This window comes from Drosophila novamexicana, unplaced genomic scaffold, assembly GCF_003285875.2.
Source record: "Drosophila novamexicana strain 15010-1031.04,08,12 unplaced genomic scaffold, DnovRS2.1 tig00001917-arrow-arrow-pilon, whole genome shotgun sequence".
Classification (NCBI taxonomy): domain Eukaryota; kingdom Metazoa; phylum Arthropoda; class Insecta; order Diptera; family Drosophilidae; genus Drosophila; species Drosophila novamexicana.
Genome location: NW_020824907.1, coordinates 170528 through 194069, shown reverse-complemented (window position 1 = coordinate 194069; position 23542 = coordinate 170528). Strand labels below are relative to the sequence as shown.

At 42.0% G+C, this 23542-nt stretch overlaps 1 protein-coding gene across 4 annotated transcripts in view; it reads right to left on the bottom strand.

Moving 5' to 3' along the window:
• Positions 1-360: 360 nt before the first annotated feature.
• The window catches only part of LOC115768668 (basement membrane-specific heparan sulfate proteoglycan core protein), a 129265-nt gene continuing 106083 nt past the window's right edge, over positions 361-23542 (bottom strand). For all 4 annotated transcript variants that reach the window (XM_030713348.1, XM_030713349.1, XM_030713350.1 and 1 more), the window contains 18 exons: positions 20796-20944; positions 20553-20733; positions 19752-20355; positions 18657-18919; positions 17531-17708; positions 17080-17471; positions 16545-17010; positions 15410-15656; positions 15161-15335; positions 10915-10986; positions 9618-10046; positions 7233-7450; positions 6885-7157; positions 5214-6139; positions 3604-4325; positions 3113-3529; positions 2881-3028; positions 361-483 (listed from right to left, as the gene is read on the bottom strand). In XM_030713348.1, the coding sequence (XP_030569208.1) occupies positions 441-483; positions 2881-3028; positions 3113-3529; positions 3604-4325; positions 5214-6139; positions 6885-7157; positions 7233-7450; positions 9618-10046; positions 10915-10986; positions 15161-15335; positions 15410-15656; positions 16545-17010; positions 17080-17471; positions 17531-17708; positions 18657-18919; positions 19752-20355; positions 20553-20733; positions 20796-20944 (5903 nt within the window). In that variant the 3' untranslated portion in view covers positions 361-440. The remainder of the gene's footprint in view (positions 484-2880; positions 3029-3112; positions 3530-3603; positions 4326-5213; positions 6140-6884; positions 7158-7232; positions 7451-9617; positions 10047-10914; positions 10987-15160; positions 15336-15409; positions 15657-16544; positions 17011-17079; positions 17472-17530; positions 17709-18656; positions 18920-19751; positions 20356-20552; positions 20734-20795; positions 20945-23542) is intronic.

Here is a 23542-nt window from a genome sequence, read left to right as displayed (position 1 = left end):
GTGTGTGTGTTCGAGTTAGTTGGGCCTTAAAGCTCTATATATATATATATATTTATATGTACTGTAGTTATGAATCCATTTAACTTTATTGTTTCGTTACGAGTTTTCACTTCTTATGGCCGTTTTACGTTTAAAGTTAGTTGTTCTTCTTCTTTCTAACATTATTTGAATAATTTTTGTAGAAGCAATTGCAACATTTCGTTTCTTTGTTTCGTTTTTCTTTTTCGATATCAAAAATTAGCGCATTGTGTGTAAAATTGTCCCTCTTGTTCTATATATATATATATATATATATAGATATTCCATAGTCTAACATAGTATATATATATATATAAAAAAAAGTTTATTTCAAAAAAAAAAGCTAACTTCTGTTGTGGGATTGTTTTTATGTTTTTTTTTTGTTGTTGTTTTGTTTACTTTCATCTCTTCTGGGTGTTGCCTTAAACGACGGGTGGTTCGGTGCCGCCCAGGGCCTCATCGTTACTGGAATGTTCGGAAAATAAAATAAAAATCAAATTAATCAAAAAAAAAAAAACGAAAAAATCAAAGAATTTTCAAATAAAAGTAACATAAATGATATAAAAACAATCTCTAATAAAAGAAAAAACAAATCATATTTTAAATATGAAGATCATAAAAGCTTTTTCAAATATACAGTTATTCTAGCGTACGTCAAGAGCTTTAAGTCGTAATCGTATTGAGGTCAAGCTGAAAGTAGCTTTTAGCTTCATGAGCAGCTGGCAAAGCTCCTGCTAGCTGCCGCAACAAAGTTTTCGTGAGCTTTTAAAGCTCTTTTATTTCAACCGGCAAATCATTTCAGAGCTTTAATGAGAATAGTGTAATTTAAGCTTTTAGCTGTATGTGCGATTAATTTGCGGTTCACTCAAGTTTAAATGAGCTTTCGAAGCTTTTCTCGTGTTAATTTCTCATGTTAAATATTAAACGCATGTTTGCAACTCAAGTACACTAGACATTTATCGATTAATTTTGCTATATATGTGTATATATGTATATATATAATTTGATATCGATATACTTGTACTCTTGCATAGGCTGCTAGGCATAAAAACTTTGACTATAAACAAACAACGCTAAACGAGCGTTAAGACTAATTAATATTGTTAAGAAGAAGAATAATAGAAGAGTATTCGTCTATCGGTTTCACTGTTCAAATTCAGACTTTGTCTCAACGAGTTGAGTTAAGAACTCGCACTTGCCAGCATTTCAGTATTTTGCGATTAACATATAGGTATAGCCAGTAGGTAATATCTCTTAGATATATATATAGGTATATAAATTTGATATAACTGTTTATGGTATATATGCTTTTCTAGGTTATGGTCACGCTTCTGCCTATGGAATAATTCCTTGCCACCCATCGAGTACTACGATAGGTTTTACACTTTCTTAGTGGGTAGTAAATATAAACGACGTTTTTTTTAACAATATTTCGGTGCTAACTAGACAAAAAAAAAAAAAAAAATTAGCTATATTTGTGTGAATCCTTTGGGATCTGTCGTAGTTTAGTTAGTTATTTGAAATATTTAACTATTGTATATATATATTCGATATATATTGTTATAACATGATATTTTGCAGTGATATGGCACGATAATTGTTTCATATGTCGTTCAACAGATGGCGCCACTGTCTGGGCGCTTAGCTCGGCGCGGGCAGCAGCCAGATCAGGCCGCTTGCCAGCAGGGCCAAGGGCGCCACTGCCACGCCCATGGGCCGAACACTCGCATCGTAGGCATAGCCATAGCTATGATGCAGCTGTTTGAGATTGGGACGCGGATAGATGATGTGCACCGGCGGCGGCTGATCGATCTTGTCAAAGAAGTTCGGATCGTATCTCTTGTCGCCCGGCTCGTAGTCGTGATAGATGAGACTCGAGGGATTCCAGTAGTCGCTAATCTCCGCCAGAGCCGCATGCAGTGTGCAGAATTCAGACCGATTAGCAGAAGCGACAAAAACAAATAACAACCCTAGACTAAACTCAGACCTAGAGCACGACCCTGACTCAGAGATGCTCCTAGCTGAATATACCAGTTGCAGTAGTGGAAGGCTCAACAGGAGAGAAGGTCTCTCTCTCTAAGGTCTCAGACCTTGACCCCGATCTAGACCCTTATCTTAAGCTGTACTGGATTGAGTTAGGGGAATTCAAAGTCCAGTCGTCAAATATTTTGTCAATTACCCAGATCATAGCCCCAACTCCTAGATAGACCAAGATGTTGATTATCCCCCAGTGGCACAGCTATGGCTCAGACCTTGTGCTTTGGCCGAGCGGCCTGTAAAAGTCAGATCCCATTACCCGACCTTAATCTGAAACATAACATCTTGGAGCTAGATCAAAAATAAATACATTGTTACGTACGACAAAGGTGAAGCCCAACCTTGACCCAGTTACTCACTCAAGGATCATGATTAATATGACAAGCGTCTAACCCGAACCCAAAATCAGATCTCTTCCAAGCCCGATCTTAGACTGTTCCAAAGGAGATAACAACTCTGACCTAACCCAGAGTCAGATCTCGATCCAAACTTGGAAAGGACTTAACCTTAGCCAAAGCTGACCTGACAAAGTTGACCGAAGAACACGAAACCTCTAACCTAACCCAGAATTAGATCTTGTTCTATGCCTAATCTTCGAATGCACTCACCCAAAGCGTGGAGTTCGACTAAGTCACGAGCGAATCTAATTACCAATACAGGATTAAGGTTGACCTTGACCAGACCCGACAAGACTTTTAATCTAAGCCTTACTACAAATCCAAATCTCGATCCAAACCCAGTCTTGGAATACACTTACGCCCGAGCGAAGGTTAGACCTAGACTTCGAGCCAAGCTACAGCTGGAACTGGAGCTTAAGGTACTTACACGGGGCAGGTATCCACGTTGACGCCGTTGACAGCGGCCTTGCCCAGATTGATCTGGCCGACGGCTTCGCCCTCGACAAAGACAATGCAACCGTTAAAGTTGTGCGTGTAGCGTTTGCCCGTGAAGCTCGAGATGTCCGGTATGCCACCTGCAAAGGAATTGGAATTGGAATCGGAAGCAAAACATGAGCACAGTTCACGAATGGGGGGCAGGGAGATTAAATGAGACTGACCAATATAGACGTTGCCGGGCAGATGCATCTCCTTCTTGCTGGTGGGCCGTGTCTCGCCAGAGTCGGAGATGCGATCGACCTCCAGTATGGCCGTGTTGTCCGCCCGCTTAACCAGCACAATGTGACGCTGTCCATCATCGACGGGCGTGTCCACATTGCGTATGACCACCTCCTCGCCGTCCAGACGCAGCGCATATTCCACAAAGCCATCGACGACGGCCAATGCTATAAAGTCCTGGCCGGTAAACTCCTCGCCAGCGTTCTGGCCCCACCAGAGCAGCAGGCCATTGGGCTTGCTGGTGGAGAAGACGACCACCGCCGAGGTGTACTGCTGGTCCACCTGCGAGCTGAACTGGTTGCGATCCAGCTCCAGATAGCCGTTGCCGCGGAACGAGGCATTAAAGCTCACCTGGATGTCTGTAAGGGACAAGAGCAACGGAGAACGGAATAAGAACGCAGCTCCTCAATCTGCCAGCTCTGGTCACACTTACGCTCCTCGCAGTGCTTGCCGCTGTAGCCAACGCCGCAGGCACAGATCGCCTGCTGCTCCACTTCGGTGCAGGTGCCGCCGTTCTCGCAGGGCTCATTCGCGCAGGGTGACGCCGCAACATAGGGCTGTTGCTCCTCCTCGTGCGAGGAGCCGCCGGCTGGCAATGCTGGCCCGCCCATGGACAGCTGCTCGCCGCCGTCGGTGTCGCTGTCGCCGCCAATCTCGTTCAGTTCGTTGCAGTTCTGCACATTGGCCGCGTCCTTGATGCCCGCCAGCAGCTGAACGGGACGCATCGAGTCGTACAGCCGCGAAATGCAGCCATCGAAGCCGTCCGTTATGTTCACATCCCGATTGATCTTGACCGTCGCCCGATCATAGCCGCCCACATACAGCGGCGTCTTCAGCGAGAGCGTGCGCGGTGCGCCCGCCGCCTTGGCGCGCTGCTCGGTCTCATCGCCCACACGGAGTATGCTCTCGCCCTGGCGACGCAGCAGCTCGACGCGCGTCCATCTGTGCAGCGGCAGCGGATTCTGTGAGCGCACCACCACGGGCTTCAGTCGCGCCGCCGTATTGATGATCAGCTCCACGTGACCGTCGCGCAACACCAGCGCCACATAGTCGCCGCTGGGCAGCTTCGACTCGGCCGCATACAGCAGCACCGCATCTCGCAGGCTGGATGGACGCAGCGACAGGGTCACATTGATGCGCGATACACGAGGTGTGCTGTGGCGAGAGTTTAGTCTGAGTCATTTGTACTTTTAAAGGCATGCCTAGATTACACCTTCCATACTTCTTCTACAGTTAACTATTAAACGTTCAATTGACAATTCAAGTTGATCTTAGGAATAATGGTTTCTAGCCGAGAAATAAGGTTAGAAGTTTCCCTCCTTGTAATATCTAATGAGCTCAGCTTTATTCAACATTAGACCAAAATGCAGCTCCTAACTCTCAAAAGATCTTGTCTAAATTGTGTATAAGAAAATGTGGCAATTTCCCAAAATCTTTTCTTGATATCTTGATAGATATCTTAATATCACAGAAGGATAGATAGATTAAACATACAGCCCCTACTCCTATCCCTATTCCTATCCCTATCCCTATCCCTATCCCTATCCCTATCCCTATTCCTATCCCTATCCCTATCCCTATCCCTAACCCTATCCCTATCCCTATCCCTATCCCTTTCCCTATCCCTATCCCTATCCCTATCCCTATCCCTATTCCTATCCCTATCCCTATCCCTATCCCTATCCCTATCCCTATCCCTATCCCTATCCCTATCCCTATCCCTATCCCTATCCCTATCCCTATCCCTATCCCTATCCCTATCCCTATCCCTAACCCTATCCCTATCCCTATCCCTATCCCTATCCCTATCCCTATCCCTATCCCTATCCCTATACCTATTCCTATTCTTATTCCTATTCCTATTGCTATTCCTTTTCCTGTTCCTATTCCTATTCCTATTCCTATTCCTATCCCTATTCCTATTCCTATTCCTATTCCTATTCCTGTTCTCAATTTTATGTAGGAAATGAAAATCTTTTATATCTAACTGCCTCCTAGAGGGATAGTCCCAGCCCTGTTGGTAGACGTGGGAATTCGACTCACTTGTAGGCCGCATAGCTGTTGCGCTTGAAGTTGAGACTGTGCTCGTTCAGGTGTTCCATGTACTGGCAGCGATCGCCGGTGCGATTCAGCGGGCAGAGGCATTCCATGTCCAGTTCGGTGTTCTCACAGCGTCCGGCGCCGCATAGGCCGGGCGTGCACTGGGTCCCCTCGACGGCGCAGTTGCGTCCGGTCCAGCCATGCTGGCAGACGCAGGTGTAGGCCAGTTCCGTTTGGCTCTCCAGGCAGATGCCGCCGTTGGCGCAGGGTGACGAGGCGCAGGGCTTGCAGCTGGTGATGCCCTCCTTGAATTTGGCGTCCTTCATCAGTTCAATGGTGCGACCCTGGAGCGCGAGCCGACTAATGCAGCCCACGAAGCCCGTTTGCTGAGCCACCGCCTCGGCGGGCAGCTGATCCCAACTGGGCACGCCGCCAATGTAAAGATCATCAATGAGCTCCAACTGTGGTATTTGTGTCAGCGTGGGGAATGCCACCGGATGCTGTTCGTCCAACTGGATGTATCCATCGCGACGGGAGCGATGTACCCGAGCCGTGTGCCATTCATTCAACTCGATCGGCTGTTCCGCACGGACGACCATTGGCTTGCCGCCAAAGTCAAAGCGGAATTCCACATTGCGATCCTTGAGGGAGAGTGCAATATAGTCGCCAGTTCCACGCGTTTGTCCATTGAAGAGCAGCAGACCGTTGGCCGATTCCGGGCGGAAGGTGATCTCAAAGTTAAAGTTGAATGAGGAGTCGGGCAGCGTGGGGAAGCTCATGTAGCTGAGCGGTTGCTGATGGAACTGCGGTATGACGCCAGTGATGCCCAATATGCTTGGATAGTCCACGGATTCGCCATCGCTATAGACGGCGGTGCAGATGTAGCTGCCGGCATCATTGGCTTGCACATCCTGCAGCAACAGCTTATCCTGTGTGACGAGATCAGGTGGAGATCAGTTAGAGAGATGGTGGAGATCAGTTAGGCAAGAAGTGGAGATCAAGAGATCAGTTGAAGATCAGACAGAAGGTGGAGATCAGTTAGGCAAGAAGTGGAGATCAAGAGATCAGTTGAAGATCAGACAGAAGGTGGAGATCAGTTAGGCAAAAAGATCTGGTGAGGATCTGTCTTAGAACAGGTGAAAGGGTTGCCAATCAGTTAAAGATCAAGTGGAGATCAGTAGGACAAGTGGAGCTCGATTAGACATTAGTTAGAGAAAATGTGAAGATCGGATAGACAAGTATATCTGATAGGAACAGTTGCACATCAGGCTGAGATCAGTTAGAGAAAAGTCGGAGATTTGGTTTTGATCAGTTTTAGAACAAGTGGAAACAGTTACTGATTAGTTAAAAATTAAGTGGAGATTAGTTGAAGATCACGAGGAGATCAGTTAGAGGAAACATGGAGATCAGTTAGACAAGGAGATCTGGTGAGGATCTGTTTGAGAATAGGTGGAAATCAGTTACTGATCATTTAAAAATAAGGTAAAGATCGCTTACAGATCAAGAAAGATCAGTTAGAAAATAGGTGGAAATCAGTAAGCTCTCAGGCAAAGATCAGTTAGAGAAATGGTATAGATCAGTTAGCAATCATTTAGATATCAATTAAAGAAAAGGCAGATATCAGTTGGATGGAAGGTAAAGATCAGTTGTACCCCACGATTTTGCTCTACTTACGCTGAGTATATCGCGACCCGGCTGCAGCTGTCCGTATTGGCGTGTCCAGCGATAGGTGGGCTGCCGGCTCTCATCGGCGTCACAGTTCAATTGGGCCCGATCACCCACCTGGGCGTGCACGATCTTCGGACGGCGCAGCTCATGCGGCTGCTCCTCAATGGCCAGCTCATAGCTTGTCGTATACAGATCACCATCATCCGTGCGGCACTTGCACACATAGTTGCCAGCATCCGCGGCGGTCACCTGCACGATGACCAGACGGTTGCCCACTTGCTGTGTCGCGGCAGAGACGGAGAGAGAGAGAGAGTGTGAGAGTGGGTTAGGCCGCTGGCCGGGCGGGTCACTCACCTGTACATTGGCGGAGAGCGGAGCACCATCGGAACGTTCCCAGATCACATCCGTGTAGCTGTTGTCCGAGGAGTAGCATTCGACTTCGGTGGATTCGCCGACGCGCAACTTCGATGACTGCTGATCCAGTTTAAGGCTGTAGTCGCGTGGCACCAGGGGCTCTGGTGGGGGCGTGACCCTCGAAGGCGGCAGATATACGCCCGGGTTGGGCATGCCCGCTGCTGAGCAAAACCATCAAGGGTGGGGCAGGGCACCACCACAAACACAGGGACAGCACAGTAAGCAATAGAGGAAGAGCAGGACGACGACGACGACGGGGACGACGAGTTGAGGATGTTTCGGCGGTTGCAACGTTCACAATTGGCGACAATTCACAATTGGGTTATGTGATGATCAAGTGCACGTTTGTGTGTGTGTGTGCGTGTGTGCGTGTATGTGTGAGCGGTGAGTGTATGTGTGTATGTGTGTATATGTGTGTGTCGGTGTGTTCGTGTTTGTGATGCGGCATTTGAGATGAGTCGGTAAGAAAAATACACAGAGAGAAAAAAGCAGTTAGCAAAATACATGTCAACAATGGCGATTTATACAGATACGTGATGCGATGTATATCGAACGCACGTACGTCAGATCTATCGATAGTTCCGACGCTCGTCTGCGTGTGTGTATATATGTGTGTTTGTATGTGTGTGTGTGTGCGCATTCGATACGCATCACATTTTTTACTTTTTTTTTTAGTCATTTTATGTTTAGAATTTCGTTTCCTAGTTAGACAAATAAATACATAGAAATTTGGTTTGGGTGGGTAAAGGGAATAGAATAGAGCGGTGATATCGATACTAATAGTTACACAAAAAAAAAATACATAGGTATATATATGATAATACGAGAATACACAGCTACACAAAATATACTAAAAATTGCTACTGTTTCGAATCACACTGAATACGAGTACAAATACTATGTGTAATGAGTGGTTGGGTTATGTATGATTGTTCAGTTTGATAGTTTTTTCTTTTCAAATTATTTATGAAAATATTTTGGTATTTTTTCGGTATTTTTTCTGGTATTTTGTTGGTATTTTTGTGGTATTTTCTGCTTATTATGTAACGAATGACAAAAATGGGTTACCATTAGACCAGTACATTTTCATTGACATATACTTAGCTACAAACACATGTTATACAAATGTCGGATATATATGTATATATATCCTGTATATAGGCTACAAATACAATTCAAATTCTACTAAAATATCGTTTACACATGGTTATATCGATAAGATTTTGATGGCAATTTGTTGTTCGATCGAAAGATTTTTAGTTCACAAAAATTTATTCATTTAATTAGGTTTTTTTTTTTCAATTTCAGTATGCTCTGTTATTTGTCTTGTGTGTGTATGTGTGTGTGTTTATTTACAAAATTTTGTTTGTTTTTGTTTTGATCAAAATTGTACATTACTTAACATACAGAGTTGGGTTAGTACAAGTTGGAATACCCACATGCATTGATTAACTCTACAAATCAGATACCATTTGTTTGTTTCAGAGTCGAGCCCGATACCAAAAGTTTTGCTGTACAATTGATGCGGTAAAACGGCATTCGGGTGTTGGGCATGCGCGATTCGCCGGTTGCAAGCACTTTTGTGTTATCGTGTTATCGGTATCGTGTTATCGTTATCGATAACACTACCGTTGCGACTTACGTACTAGCAAAACCTGCGTACAGTCAGATAAGCAGCTACCCACACACACTACTGCAATTTGTTGTTGTTGTTGTTCTTGTTGTTGTTGTTTTTGCTGTTGTTGTTGCAATTGCTTCATCTAAAGTCGTGTTGTTGTTGTCGTTGTATTTATTTATTTTTTATTATTTTGTATCTTAGTTTAAACGTGAGTTGAGTGCAAGTTGCAATTGTTGCAGGTTTTCTCGTTTTGCATCTAAAACTTGTGCGCCTACGAACGGAGTTAGAGGAGCCAAACAGTTGGATAGATAGATAGCCAGATAAAGATAAAGAGCATAGGCAGATAAGGATAGATGGAAAATAGCATGTGATAAATGAAGATACATTTCTTTATGCTGCTGTCAAAGATTAAAACACGAATTTTAACTAGTTAAGTTTTGAGTTCAGTGTTGCCAAGCTGTTATGCGTCGCACAGTTGACATTTAGTTTTGGTGTTGCCACAGTGCAAAAAAAAATTAACAATCAACTTTGACAGCAAGATAAAAATAAAATGGAAATGGGAAATGATAGAGAGAGAGAGAGTGAGATAGGAGAGAGCGAGAGCGAGAGAGATAGAGAGAGAGGGAGCGTAAGTAAGGGATAAAAATACAGTTTGCAGGCTGCAGAAAAAAAGTGTGACAAAGAAATGTGAAAAACTTAAGACGAACCGAAGCTTTTTGCCAGCCGCACAACATGATGCTTTGCCGTCCAATCGCGATGCTTTCGCTGATCCTGTTTCCAAAGCTGTGAGCGCTTCTGCTTGCCGGCGTAGCTCTTCTTCCAGCGCTTAAAGCTGCCCAATCCAGTGCCAGTGCCAGTTCCAGTTGCCGTGCCCGTAACCACGCCCAGACCTGCCCCCGCTCCGACTCCCACACCCGTGCCCGCTGAGGCTGCACCTCGGCTGGCCGTACAGTTGAACTCATCGGAATGATCTGTGCAATCGTAGATGCCATCACAGACCATGCTGGACTTGACGCACGTGTGCGGATGCGAGATGCACTTGAAGTCGGTCGGCTGGCAGGCGTAGGAGATGATCGGGGGACGGGCGGGCGGTGGTGTCAGTGGTTTGGCCGGCGACATTTTGTTCAATTTAAAATCTATTTTGCTCGCAGTGTTATTTTAGCATATGCAGGCGTTTTTTAGATTCGGTATTTTTTTTCCGGTATTTTTCCAGTATTTTTTGTTTGTTTGGTATTTTTCAATAAATATATATATGTATTTGATTTGGTTGTATAAAGAGCATAAAAGAAAAGATTAGCAAAATGACGCCCAATAACACATCAGCCGCGGTTAGTACAAATATCGCCCACTTAATTGCCGCTACTGCGATTACGCATACGCACCGTTCGCCAACGTATTAAAATGAACCTAAGTTCCATCTAGTATCGTGTTTCAACATATACGTTAACTCATCGATATTGTTGATCGAATAATGTGTGCCGTTTATAACAATCGTGTTTAGTATAATTTACAGGGGTAGGTAGCTTGGGGTATCTAGATGAATTGTGCTGTCAGATGCACTACATACCACAAACGACAAAAAAAAAAATACTAACTAAATACTAGCTAGTTATGCGGCAGGCTGGTTGTGCAGTGTCCCCGTGTGTGTGTGTGTGTGTGCGTGTGTTTGTGCTTTTAGTGGGCCAGCGGAGAACCAAATGATATTTTCTTGTTTAGTTTAAAAGATCGTAGCTCGTTTATATACAAATCGTAGGACTAATGTTTAGTATTATAAAAAAAAAACACGGCATTACAGTAATACAAAGGAAGTTTCAATAGATATAAGTAGTATAAATGGAAAAAATAATACACATTATAACATACTAAAGATATGCAAGTGGCTAATTAAAAAAAAAAAAAAAATACTCATACAAAATTATAAAAAATAATAATAAAAAATAAAAAATAGTGTTGGGCTGAAAAATGAATTTCATATGTGATTATTACGCGGTAGCGGTAACACACCTGCACATATATATAAGACCATGCAGGGGAAATCTTGGCCGCCCTTATACAAGCTCAAATTGTACTTATTTGCTAAGGTATTTCATATTTTTTTCGGTATTTTTGCAGTATGTTTGCGGTATTTTTCGGTATTTTTTGGTATTTATCGTTGGTTGTTGATGCAGTTGTTGCGGTTGTCGTTGCAGATGCAGTTGTTGTAGCAGTTGAGTTGATGTTGTTGCAGCATATCATATTTAGTAGAATATATATATATGTATATATATAAATATATAATATATATAAGTATATGTATATATGGTTTATGTATACATGAGCATAATTCGATTTTTGTGTGGTGTTTTGTAGTATTTTTTTTGGTATTATATCATATGCAAAGCGCCCAAAACATTACAAAATTTCATAAGATATATATATATATATATAAATATATGTATATGTGTGTGTGTATGTGTATGTTTTTTTTTTTCATTTTGCATTTTTTTTTTTTTTTTTTTTGCACAAGCGCACATGTAAGAGAAAGAGGGAGAGAGAAGAGAAAAAAGCAGTAAAGAAAGAGAGAAATAAAAAATATTTATCAAATAATTTGATGTGTACCATTCAAGAAAAAAAATTATATGCCCTAAATAAAACTACAAATTCGTTAAACGAAATTCTCAAAAAAGTGTTTTCTCTTATCTGTTTTTTTTTTTGGTATTTTTTGGTATTTTTTTGGTATTTTTATTGAGAAAGAGCTTGGCAGAGCAGCGCGTAGTTAAGAATTTGGAATTTAGAATTGGAAATATATTTGATTTTCGTTTTGCCAATTGGTATTTTGTATAGAACTTTTTCATTTTGGGAAACGTTGCTCAAAATATTAACCTCAAATTAGGTTAGGTTCAGAGTATTTCACGGATTCCATTGCTTTTAAACTGATTTTAACTTATTCAATGCAAAGAGTACAAATATACGAATATCTAAAAACAATTTACTGTGAGACTTTCAACTGGAGATTATTTACATAGTTATAATTGGGTACAGATACATGAGGTTTCTATTCGTATTTTTTGGGGTGCATGTGCAGCTTGTGTGCATTGTGGAAGAGCGGTAAGGGCGGTGGGGTGGGTGTAACGAGGGCGGGCGGAGGAGCGGTAATAGAGCAAGAGAGAAAGGTGTGTGTGTGTGTGTGTGTGTGTGCAGTGCAATTATTTTATTTGTTGATCGATCGACTTTTTATGCATATTAAAACAAAACACTGAAGGATACACAAGAATATCGCCGTTGAGCAGGAATACAAGGAACCATCAAGAAAAAAAGAAAAAAAAAATAAATAAAAAGAACCATTCGGAAGATGAGCACAAGAGAAACCGGAACCAGCACAAAAAAAAAACAATAATCGAGGTAAAGGACAACGAACAAGGTGAATGTAACCGACACCAACACAATGAAAGAGCCCAAAAAAAACATAAATAAACATCGAATGAAACTATAAACAAAACTCAAAGTAAATTTAGAAATCGAAAGATCGATCTTTGGCATGCCAAAGTCTAAATACCCTTGCAGAAGATATCTATAGCTATGACTATATAGAATATCACGGCAGGCAGATATCGGATGCGCCTAGCTAAACTTAGGCAAACATGTGTTCGCATTCATAATGTTCACCATTTCACGTATGTGAACTCTGGGCAGAAGTGCCCGACTAGCAGATACCCTGAGCACAGCGAGAAGCTATTGCTTCCATCTAGATGTATACTGGCTGTGCTGCTTCTTTAACAAGCTTTACAACTTGGCAAATGCATTTGCGCTTAGACTCGGTGCTTATAGTCCGATCGTTTTCATATTTTCTGTGCTGAGAAAAATCGATATGTTATGAATTTATAAATTTCGATAATGAGAATATATATTCTAGAAATATTACACATTTCAAGTCTCTGGGTTTTATTTTGTATTTTCGATTGACGGAAAGCGGACTTGACGAGATAAACTTAGCTGACAGTTCCGTTCAAGAATATATATACACTTTATAGAGTAACAGATGCTTGTGTTCTCTCTGTCACATAAGTTTACACACAATCAGTATACTCCTTTAAGATTGAGGGTATCGTTTCCCAACTTGTTTCTGCACTGTTTTTTGCCATATTTTAAGTTCTAATGCTGTTAATCGTTTTGTTTAAATGTCATAATTACTAACAGTACCTAGTTTGAGCCAAGCTGCAGATGGATCTCGGCAAGGGTATATGCGTGTATATAGATATCTATATACAATTAGAATAGAATGTTAATTAACGAAATAAAAAGAATATGTTACAATTGTTTTTGCTTTACACAAAATTTTTAATTGCTTGTGTAAAAATGTGTGTTAATATTTTCTTGTTGTTGTTTTATTTGTCGAAAAAAAACCACTGCTGGGACTTAAAGCAAGAAAAAAAACCACAGCTGGCACTTATTATTATTATTGTATTAGATATGGCAGCCACTGTTAAGCTTAAGTTTCTTTTCTTCTTTTAAAAATAGTTATGTTTACGTAATATGCGTCAATTGCATTAAAATATATTTATATATATATATATAGGTTTATAAAAAAAAAATAACGTATAGTATTAGAGGGTGGAGGAGGGGGGTTGTGTTTTTTTTTTCTTTTCTTTTCTGTTGTGGTTTATATAAAGTTTAATTGAAAATTGAAAAGTTTTTCCTTCCAGATTTGGTTTCCAACTTAAGTTCATATATTTCAAACGTATCGAAAAGGAATTGTTGGCTGTGTGCGTGGCTTTTTCATCTTCTTTTCTTTTCTTGGGTGTGCGTGTGTACGTGTACGTGAGTGTGTGTGTGTGTGTGTGTGTGTGTGTGTGTGTGTGTGTGTGTGTGTGTGTGTGTGTGTGTGTGTGTGTGTGTGTGTGTGTGTGTGTGTGTGTGTGTGTGTGTGTGTGTGTGTGGTTCGTTTCGTAGGTTCGTGTTTTGTGGCTGTTGGGCATGCATTAACTGTACAAGCCGAGTTAACATTCCAGTTGGTATATTGTTGGTATTTCTGGTATTTTTTTTGGTATTTTGTTTGTGTGACTGTACAAGATGCTTGTGTGGCAGTTGTTTGTTAAAGAGTGTTGACACCGTCACCAGTTTGCCAAAATAATTCAGATACTTATAAGTACATATACAAATATATAAGATATATATATAATAGAGGGAGAGAGAAGGGGTGTGTGTGTGTGTGTGTGTGTGTGTGTGACATGTTTCCATCATTATTGTAGTGGGTATTTTTGTTGTTCTTACAATTAAGAGAGTTACAATTGTTAGTGGCTGTGTTGTTTTGGCTTATTGTCAATATATACAGAGTGTTTGTATACCCTAGAACCGTCAAAACCGTATCCTTAAAAACGTATTTGCTTAATATTGCTTGTGTGAGTGTGTCTGTGTGTTCGTGTGTGTTCGTGTGTGTGTGTGTGTGTATGATTACATTTGTAGATAGTAAGATACTTGGTAAGTTAACAGCTCGCATATTTACATGGAGTTTTATCGAACATTTATCAGTTTTACAGGGTATATAGTAGTGTGTACTTGTACTATGTATATATATATACGTATGTGTGTGCGTTTGTGTTTGCGTGTGTCAAGTTTAGTCAAGTAGTAAATACATACATACACATGTGGATATACATATACATATGGATATATTGGATATTGCTAGACATGTATCTATATAGATATATATATCTATATATATATATATATCTATATATATATATATCTATATATATATAGTTAAAGTAGTGTGATAAGAACAAAGTAAAATCAGCGAGCGAGCGAGCGAGCGTTTCAATCTTTCAATCAGCTCTTTGGTATTCTTTTTTTTTTTCTTTTCCATCTATTTGTTTATTTTATTTTTATTTTATTTTTTTTAATATTGCCAACAAAGCCTAATCCTTACGGAGGTTTTCTTTTAGATGCCTTACAATTCTTTCGATATATTTGATTTTTTCGTATATCTGTTAGTATATGTTTTTTTTTTTTTTTTGGTATTTTTTCTGGTATTATTTTGCAATTGAAATTCTCTGGCCTAAGAAACGTATATAGTTTGGGATCATGTGAGTGTGTGTGTGTGTGTTTGTATTTGTGTGAGAGATAAGAGAGATATTTCAGTATTTCTTTCGCATTGTCGGATCTGACATCTGACATAATCAAGGATATTGTCTATGTGTGTGTGTGTGTGTGTGTGGTTGTGTGTGTGTGTGTGTGGCTTGGGTTTTGGGGCTGGGGCTAGAGATTTACTCACGCTGTACACGCAAATCGATGTAGGTGGAGGGCACACGCTGTCTGGTATTGATGTCATACGAATCGCAGACGTAGCGACCGGCATCCTCGGCACGCAGCGAGGTCAGGATGAGCACCTGGCTTTCGGGACGCGCATTGTTTGGCAGCGGGCGGCCATCCTCGCGGTACCAGTGGAACTGCAATTGGGCATTATTTCCATATATATATATATATAAGAAATGGCTATCTTTAAGATCAAATTATAATTCACCTGAGTATTGCTGCGCTGCTCGCCGCGCTGCGTGGTCACGCTGCAGCGCAGGTGAATGCTCTCGCCCTCGCGGCTCTCCTGCTGCAGCGACTGCGGCTGCTGTGTGTAGAAGGTCGGCGGCCTGACCACCACCTGGGCGGTCTTGCTAACGTTGCCATACTCATTCGAGGCCGTGCAGCTATAGCCGCCAGCATCGGCCGGCGTTATGGCTATGAAGCGCAGTGTGGCTCCGTCAATGTGCACCGAGCTGTTCGAATTACATCAAATTGTTAGTTAAAGAAATGCATGGCTATATTCGGCATTAACAGCTAAAAAGATTGCTCCAGTCGGATGTATCCGACTGGGAGTTACTCTGCTTTAACGTAAGGCTTCTTGCCTTTGCCCTACTACTTATATATCTTGATAAACTTCGATGCTTAGAGTCCGATCTTTAGGAAATTCAGGGATTTATGTACCAAAGCACAGAGCTCTAACTAACGCTTAACGAGAAAGTAAAGATATCTTCGACACACTGAAGATTTGATACCCTTATGCTTTAGCAAATATATGAGATTAGTGAAGCTCGTAAATGTTGAGTTTGATGAAAGTAAGAAACTAAGAAGTTTTTCATACAAGAATCTGCTTTTCGATCGATCGTTTCTAGGGTAACTACATGATATAGAGGTTCGATTTGGGCCCGATCTGTTCCGACATATGTAAGAAAGACGAACCTATGACATGTTTCAAGACGAGAGACAGACGGACCGGCTATATAGACTCGGCTGTTGATGTGTTCGAAGATTCTCCTTCTATGCATTACACAAGGACAAGGTTTATACCCTTATACGGTTTCTTCAATATAGGGAGGAATGGGAGAAGGTTTCCAATTCTAGAAATGGAATATTCTCAATCTGTATTTACTCTACACATCGAGTTTGGTGCAACTAGCTCTTTTAATTTACGAGCTATGCTTAAAAGAGCTTGTTTTGAAATCGATATTTATCGATATTATGTAAATCAAGAGATATCGATTAAAATTAGATTGATGCGTTCACACAGGCAAACAGACGACGAGGCTTTCTTCGAATCATGAACCCAATCAGAACTGTTTTCTTTTGTAGACCTGGCTTGCTGTCAAACAGTTTGAGAAGCTCACCTGGGCAGTGGTCGGTTATTGTCGGTGGCCCAGTGCACGTTCTCGGGCCGGGCACCCGTCACCAGGCAGAGGATCTCCACGTTGCGATCGGCCTCCACTTCGAGCGGTATATTGGGACGGAACGTGATCTGTGGCAGCGGTAGCAGGACCAGTTCTCTAACCACATAGGTCACGACCGTGCCGCGCTGATCGATGGCATTGCAGCGATACTGTCCCAGATTCTGTTCCTCGACAAATGTGATCGTCAGACGATTGCGTTCGGAGTGGGCGTTCGCCAGCAGCGGCTGTCCATCGACACGCGCCCACTGGGTGCTCAAAAACGGTGCCAGGTCACAGGTGAGGGTCACATTGTCGCCCAGATTCGTTGAGAATCTCTGGTTGTTATCCGGGGTCGGGTACGGACGCAATGTGGGCGGCTGTGGGTAATATGGTTGCTGATAGGGATCGTGTTCCACATCACCGTCAGCTGCAAAGTAAAATGAATGTCAAGCAGTGTTGTTAGCAGTTTAACGGCCAGTGTTGGTTAGCCACTTACAGTCACCGATATCGCCGCGCTTGGGCTGCACATCGATGCGTATGGTGCGCTCATCGGTGCCCGCCTCATTGTTGGCCCTGCACGTGTAGACCTTGGCATCGGCCTGGGTCACGCGATAGATATTCAAATAGGCCGTATTCTCGCCCTGTTGCCGGCCCTCCAGCGAGACGGGCTGGTTGTCCCAGTGCACCGTGGGATTGGGCGAGCCGCTGGCAATGCACGTAATGCGCACCTCATCGCCCTCGGTGTAGCGCACCAGCGACTTGTCCGGTTCGATTTGTATAATCGGTGGCTCAACCACACGCAGCACGGCAATGCCGGTGGTGCGTCCAACGGAATTCTCAGCCACGCACTCGTATTCACCGCCATCGGCGATCTGTATGTCGTCAATGCTGCAGGATTGCGAAGGATTAGCACACTCTGCTGGCCAAATGTATGGAGATTTACTTACAGAATGTAGCCGGGGCTGACCAGCCTGTGTCGGGGCGAGAGGGGCGTGTCATCGATGCGGCGCCACTGCACCGTCGGCTCGGGTATGCCATTGACGGAACAGTAAAGCATGCCCTGGGCGCTGACGGTGAACGTCTGTGGCGCCGCCGGAATTATATCAACGCTCGGACGCTCCCGAGCTGCAAGCAAGTAAATTATGGTGGTTGTACAGATTAGTATTAGGATCAGACTGTGCGGACCTATCTTATTACCGACTCCATTCTTGTGCACTTGCAATGCATAATCAAAATATATTTAAATATCACATTTGTATAATATGGTTAAAAATAAATATCATTTATGCGTTCATTACGTTACCGAGTTTTTTGATTGAGTGGCAAGCAGTTAACAGGAAGAAACAGATCAAATAGAAATATTATGCACTCAAATTCTTTGGCTTTGCAGTCCATCAACTGGTTTAGACTATAGCCCGAAGAGCTTTATCTTCCGCTGAGAGCGTCCTTTCTTGCCAGCCTTATGTTGGCCGTTTTTGGCTATCAAGTAGAGCTTTAAGCGCAAATGTATTTATTTTTAGCTTTTAGTGTAGCTTTAAAGCTCAATTCGGGACAAATTCAGACCTTCTGGTAGAGCTTTAAGTGCAAACACTTTTATTCAAACTTTCAAGTGCAGCTTTAAGTTTCAACTCTTTAGGATATGTCCAAATGACAAAAGTATTTTGAAGCTTGTAATGATTGAAAGCTGCCTGTAAGCTCTTGGAGGTCAGCTTAAACAACATGTTTTAAAGTTCGTCTAAAAGCTTAGAAACTAACGTTATTAATGAAACCTTTTAGAAGCTTTTGGCCAGGCTTAGAGGTAAAGCATAAAAGCTCGACCTGAAAGCTTATTCTAGCCATTTGTAGATTCAGGTTGAGCTTTAAACAGAAAGAGTTCGAGATCATCTTAAGGCAAAGCTTTAAAGCTAATCTGAACTCAATTAATGGTTTACCTTTTTAATAGAAAGCTTAGCGAAAGAAAAAAGCTCTCTATAGCTAAACAAGATGATGGCAAATACCAACAGCTGGACATTAGATATATCATATAAATATATAGTCACGATTAGGGAGCATATATAGTAGAGAGAGACTTACGTTCAACGTCGATACTAGTGCTGGACTGATCTGATCCGTGTGGATTTTCGGCGGTGCAAACGTAGACGCCGCGATTATCGGGTATGGCATTGATAATGCGCAGCACATTGCCGGTTTGATGGACATTGGCGGCCATTGGTTCGCCGACCTTTATCCACTTGATGTTGGGATACGGTGAGCCGCTGGACTCGCAAGTAATGCTAAAGTCGGTGCCCTGATCAATGGAGGTCTGATCGTTTAGTCGCACAATACGGGGCGAAATGCTGCAGAAAGTAAAGCAATAGATAAGTTAGTTAATAAGTTTGTTCAGATTGTTCGACGACAGATTGCGTTCTCCCTTAACTCTACACTCTACACTATGCTAAATGCATTCTTGATAAACTCGGTGCTTATCATCCGATCGGATTGAAATTTTGTACGGTGTGAGTAACAAAGAACAAGACTCTGTCTTCAAAAATTAATTGTTATTGGGAAAAAACATGGAGATTTACCCAACTTGCAAAGTAAACAACGTGTTAAAACAAGTTGGCAATTTTTAAATAGCTGTCTCTGGCTCCAACAAGCTACGAAGCATGTTTTTGATATCGATTTTGATCGAGTTATCGAAGTTTTTATACATCCACACTAAGCGCGAGCGAGCGATTTAAGTAGCTGGAGCTTAAAATTCTCGAGCTAGACTTATTCAGACATACGGACGAACAGAGAGAGCGAGAAAAAGCGAAAGAGAGCGAGAGAGAGAGAGAAATGGCTCAATCTGACAAAAAACATATATTATGCTAGATAAGAATAATATTGCCAAATATCCAAACCTCGTGCAAATTGGATCAGATTTGAACGAGTTATGGGTGTGGGAAACTTTGAACTATGTCTATGCGATATTTGAATTTTGACCAGGAATAATATTGCCATATTTAGTCTGACTGACTCAGGACAGTTTTATATATGGAGATGGAAGTTAGATTGGAAGCTGTCTGCTTCATGACAAAATTGTAATATCTAAACTGGAAAATGAAGGATTGAACTTATTCCCAAAAATGAAGCCCGCATTCCGTAAAGTATTTTGAACACTTGCAGCGGAGCTGTGCTTGCGCTTACCCGTCGCCAGAGGGCGGCAGCTGACGCTGTTCAATATAGACGCGTGCGTCCTCCGTATAATTGCGACGTGTGCGCAAATCAATGCCGACGCAGGTGTAAACGCCGGAGTCGCGTCCGGTGGCATCACGGATCTCGAGCATGTCGCCGCTGATCAGGATGTTGCGCTGGCCGTTCAGTGGATAGCCGTCGTGCAGCCACTCGTAGTGCAGCTGGGCGCCGCTGGTCGATTGGCAGGTGAAGCGGACAGTGTCGCCGGCCTCGCCGTTGTACTCCTCCGGCTGGATGTAGACGCGTTCGCGAACCGGCGGCGGCGGCTGTGGTGCATTGCCACGCACATAGACCTGGACGTATTTCTCATCGGAATCGTATTGGTTTTGCGCCTGGCAGCGGTAGCGTCCCTCGTCGGATTTGCGCGGCGATTCGAAGATCAGGCGATTGCCATCGGTGCGCATGTGGCCATCCGCCTGGCCATCGATGCGCGTCCAGGTGACAGTCGGTGCGGGATTGCCCTCGACCTCGCAGCTAATCTCGTTCGTTTGATACTCCTCAAAGGTCACCGTGCTGGGCAGATTGACGATCTGCGCGGGCGAGCGTTGCGATTGATCTAGAGATTGAGAGATTGACAGCAGAAATGATTAGCATTAGGCGTGAGCTGATAGACCAAGACGCATCCTCAATAGCTACCATAGCGTGCCAACATTTCGCTGGCATATCCTTGAGGCGATTGCCGCAGTAACGAGTTAGTATAAGAGATTAGCTTAATTCTAGTTGCGCTAGCCTAATGTTAATGTGGACACTCACTTGATATGGTGATCGAGACCTTGTCCTCGAAGACGCGCGAGGTCTGATTGTTGACCGCCTGACAGATGTAGACGCCAGAGTCGGCGATTTGCAGATTATACAAATGGAGGACGCCGCCCTCGATCTCGGCTGTGTTCGGCAGTCGGCTGTTCTGCTTGTACCAGCTGACAAAGACCGGATCCTGCAAGGTAGACACAAGGCAATCAGTCTCGATCAATCAATACATCATTTCCATTCACTTACATTATTCCACTTCATGCGACCGTTGCAGTGCAGGGACATGGATCCACCCACGGGCATTATGGTGATCTGTGGCTTCGATATCGACACTATGATCTGGGTGCGTATATTATCGGGCTGATCGGTTGGCGCTGGCTCCGGTGTTCCATAGTCTGATTGATTGTAGAATTATATCGATTAGATGTCAAGAATCGGTTCACATATCAATTACACGTTAGAAATTCAACTCTTTACAATTTGGATTAGTGACACGGTTGCGGTTTATTAACGCTGGAGGTTGGGCTTGGGAGGAGATTTGATTTTCTTTTTTTTTTTGGGGGGCTTTTTTTTTTTTGTATAGGGTATAGCTTCCAAGTACGCATAGTTTTAGGCACCAACTACTACATAGGTCATATACCAAATGCCAGCTAAAACTGTGTTTTAACCAGCTCAAGAGTACACTACAATAGGTTTCACATAAATATCTATATATCTATATGTATATATATATATAGTATCTTTATAGTACGAGATACATCCGTGATCTTAACTCAAGGTGCGTGTAAATTTGGGGCTTCTCTTGTAGAGTTTGGTTAGTACGAGTAGCTAAATTTATAACCGACTACTTGACAGCGACAGCGATTTCTAGTACTAGAGAGAGTATTCAAAGTTTATTTATTTGTATTTTCTCATACCCTTGCAGAGCGAATTATACTTTTGTAACAAAGTAGACTACTGAAAGGCAGATATACTCCTACTTATTTCTATAAAGTTCGTCAAGAAACTTTGTTGGCGTTCGTCTTTCTGTTGCAGGCAGCACACATGTCGAAATCGTTCGGATCGAACTACTATATCATTTAGCTCTTATAGGAATCATCTTTTGGCTATATAGCTCTTGTAATTATTGCCTAGATATCGTCAAGAAACTTCATATTTATGCGAACTACCACGTTAGAAATCAAATGTTATCAAGATCGTAATACTATATCATATAGATCTATCGGAATAATCGGTAGTAAAATGTGTTTAGGTTTGTTTTTCAACAGCATCCAATCGGACTACTAAATCGTATAACTCCTGGCTAACAATTGGCCCATCTGCAAGGGTATTTAATCTACGGCTTGCCGCGGATAGCTCTTTTTTGTACTTTGCCTACAATACGAGTAAATGTTTATACACAGAGTTATCGAACTATGAATACATAGCATAGCGATGAGACACACAGATTTTCTTTATACACAAACAAAATACATTTTAAAGAGGTGCTAGAAAAAAAAAAACTAAAACAAATTAAACAACAACATGGGAGTAGAGTTCAAGTCTAGGTTTCTAGAATTATTCAAGAGCACCGAAAAATAAATAACGCTGAGCGATTGAGCTATTACAGCGCTCTGCGGACAGAAACACATAGTAAGAGAAAGGGAGAGAGCGAGAGAGAAAGAGAGGAAGGGAGAGCGCCTACAACAGTGTATACACTAAAGGAATGCGCACAGAGCAAGTGAGAGTACACAGCCACAACAACGCAGGGTTGCATTGCCTGATCAGCACAAAACGAGCTGGCAACACCGCATTCGTATTTTAAAATGCCGTATGGCAACCTTGTTGCTCCTTTTAACTTCGTTTGATGTAGTTATTTATCACTTGTAAATTAATTGATTAAGTGCAAATATATCTTTCCATTCGAATCAAATCTAAAAGGCTTGAAGAGCAGCATATTTTTATCCTTTTATTTTATATTAAAATATATATTGATATAAAAATAAATAATCAAAAAACAAAAATTAGCTTTTAAACTTTTTTTTAAAATTTAGCAAATATGAATTTGAATCACATGAATTCGCCAATTTGGAATGTATTATATCAAAGTTGCAGCAATGTACGCACTCATCTTTTTTGCACAGTGTAGTGAATTCTTAGCTAGTATGAGAACAATTGAGTAATTGACCAAATGATACTTGAGTTAAAGAGCACATTGGTTGGGAGTGGGGGGAATATTAGGAAACGAATGTCTAACAGATGGAAGTGTGAGCACGTAAAATATGTGAATTGACTTGTGGGTAAATGGATTTCACTTTCATTTTTTTTATTTTTGCAGTGTAAGAGTAGTTTACAACAGCTGGTAAAGGGTAGACAAAGGCAGAGCGATAGAAGAGACAGAGAGAAAGAGAGAGAGAGAGAGAGAGAGAGATAGAGAGAGAGAGAGAGAGAGAGAGAGAGAGTGGTAGTTGTTGTTGTTGTTTGTTTGTAGTGTTTGTTTGTTTGATTGATTGATTGATTGATTGATTGACTGATGATTGGCGAACCTCGCTGATGGCAGCCGTGGCGCAGTTTGGTTATATTTCCTATAACTCTGTTGCCCTTAATTATCTGTAGAGTGTCATTATACGATATTGTCTCGTTGGGCTCAATATCGAACCGAAAGCCGTTGCAACAGAATCCCCTGCTTATATCGCATATCTTGGGCGGTTCTTCAATAATGCGAGATGTGTCTAGAATGTGGATGGATTGGATGTTTGTTGTGATGATTTCGTATATTTTTCTCGAATATATATGATCGTAGAATTTTTTGTTGTTTTTTTGTATATTTTTTTTTAAAAGTTTTTTTTTTTTTTTTGGATGTGGACGGATGTGTGGTGAATAAAAAATAAAGTTGAAAGATATGTAGAAAATTGTATATAAAATGAGAGAGATCAGCTACTTAGCTTAAAGTAAGAGAGATATATGTATAAATATATATGGATAAGAGCTTTGAGACAGCGAGAGAGGGAGAC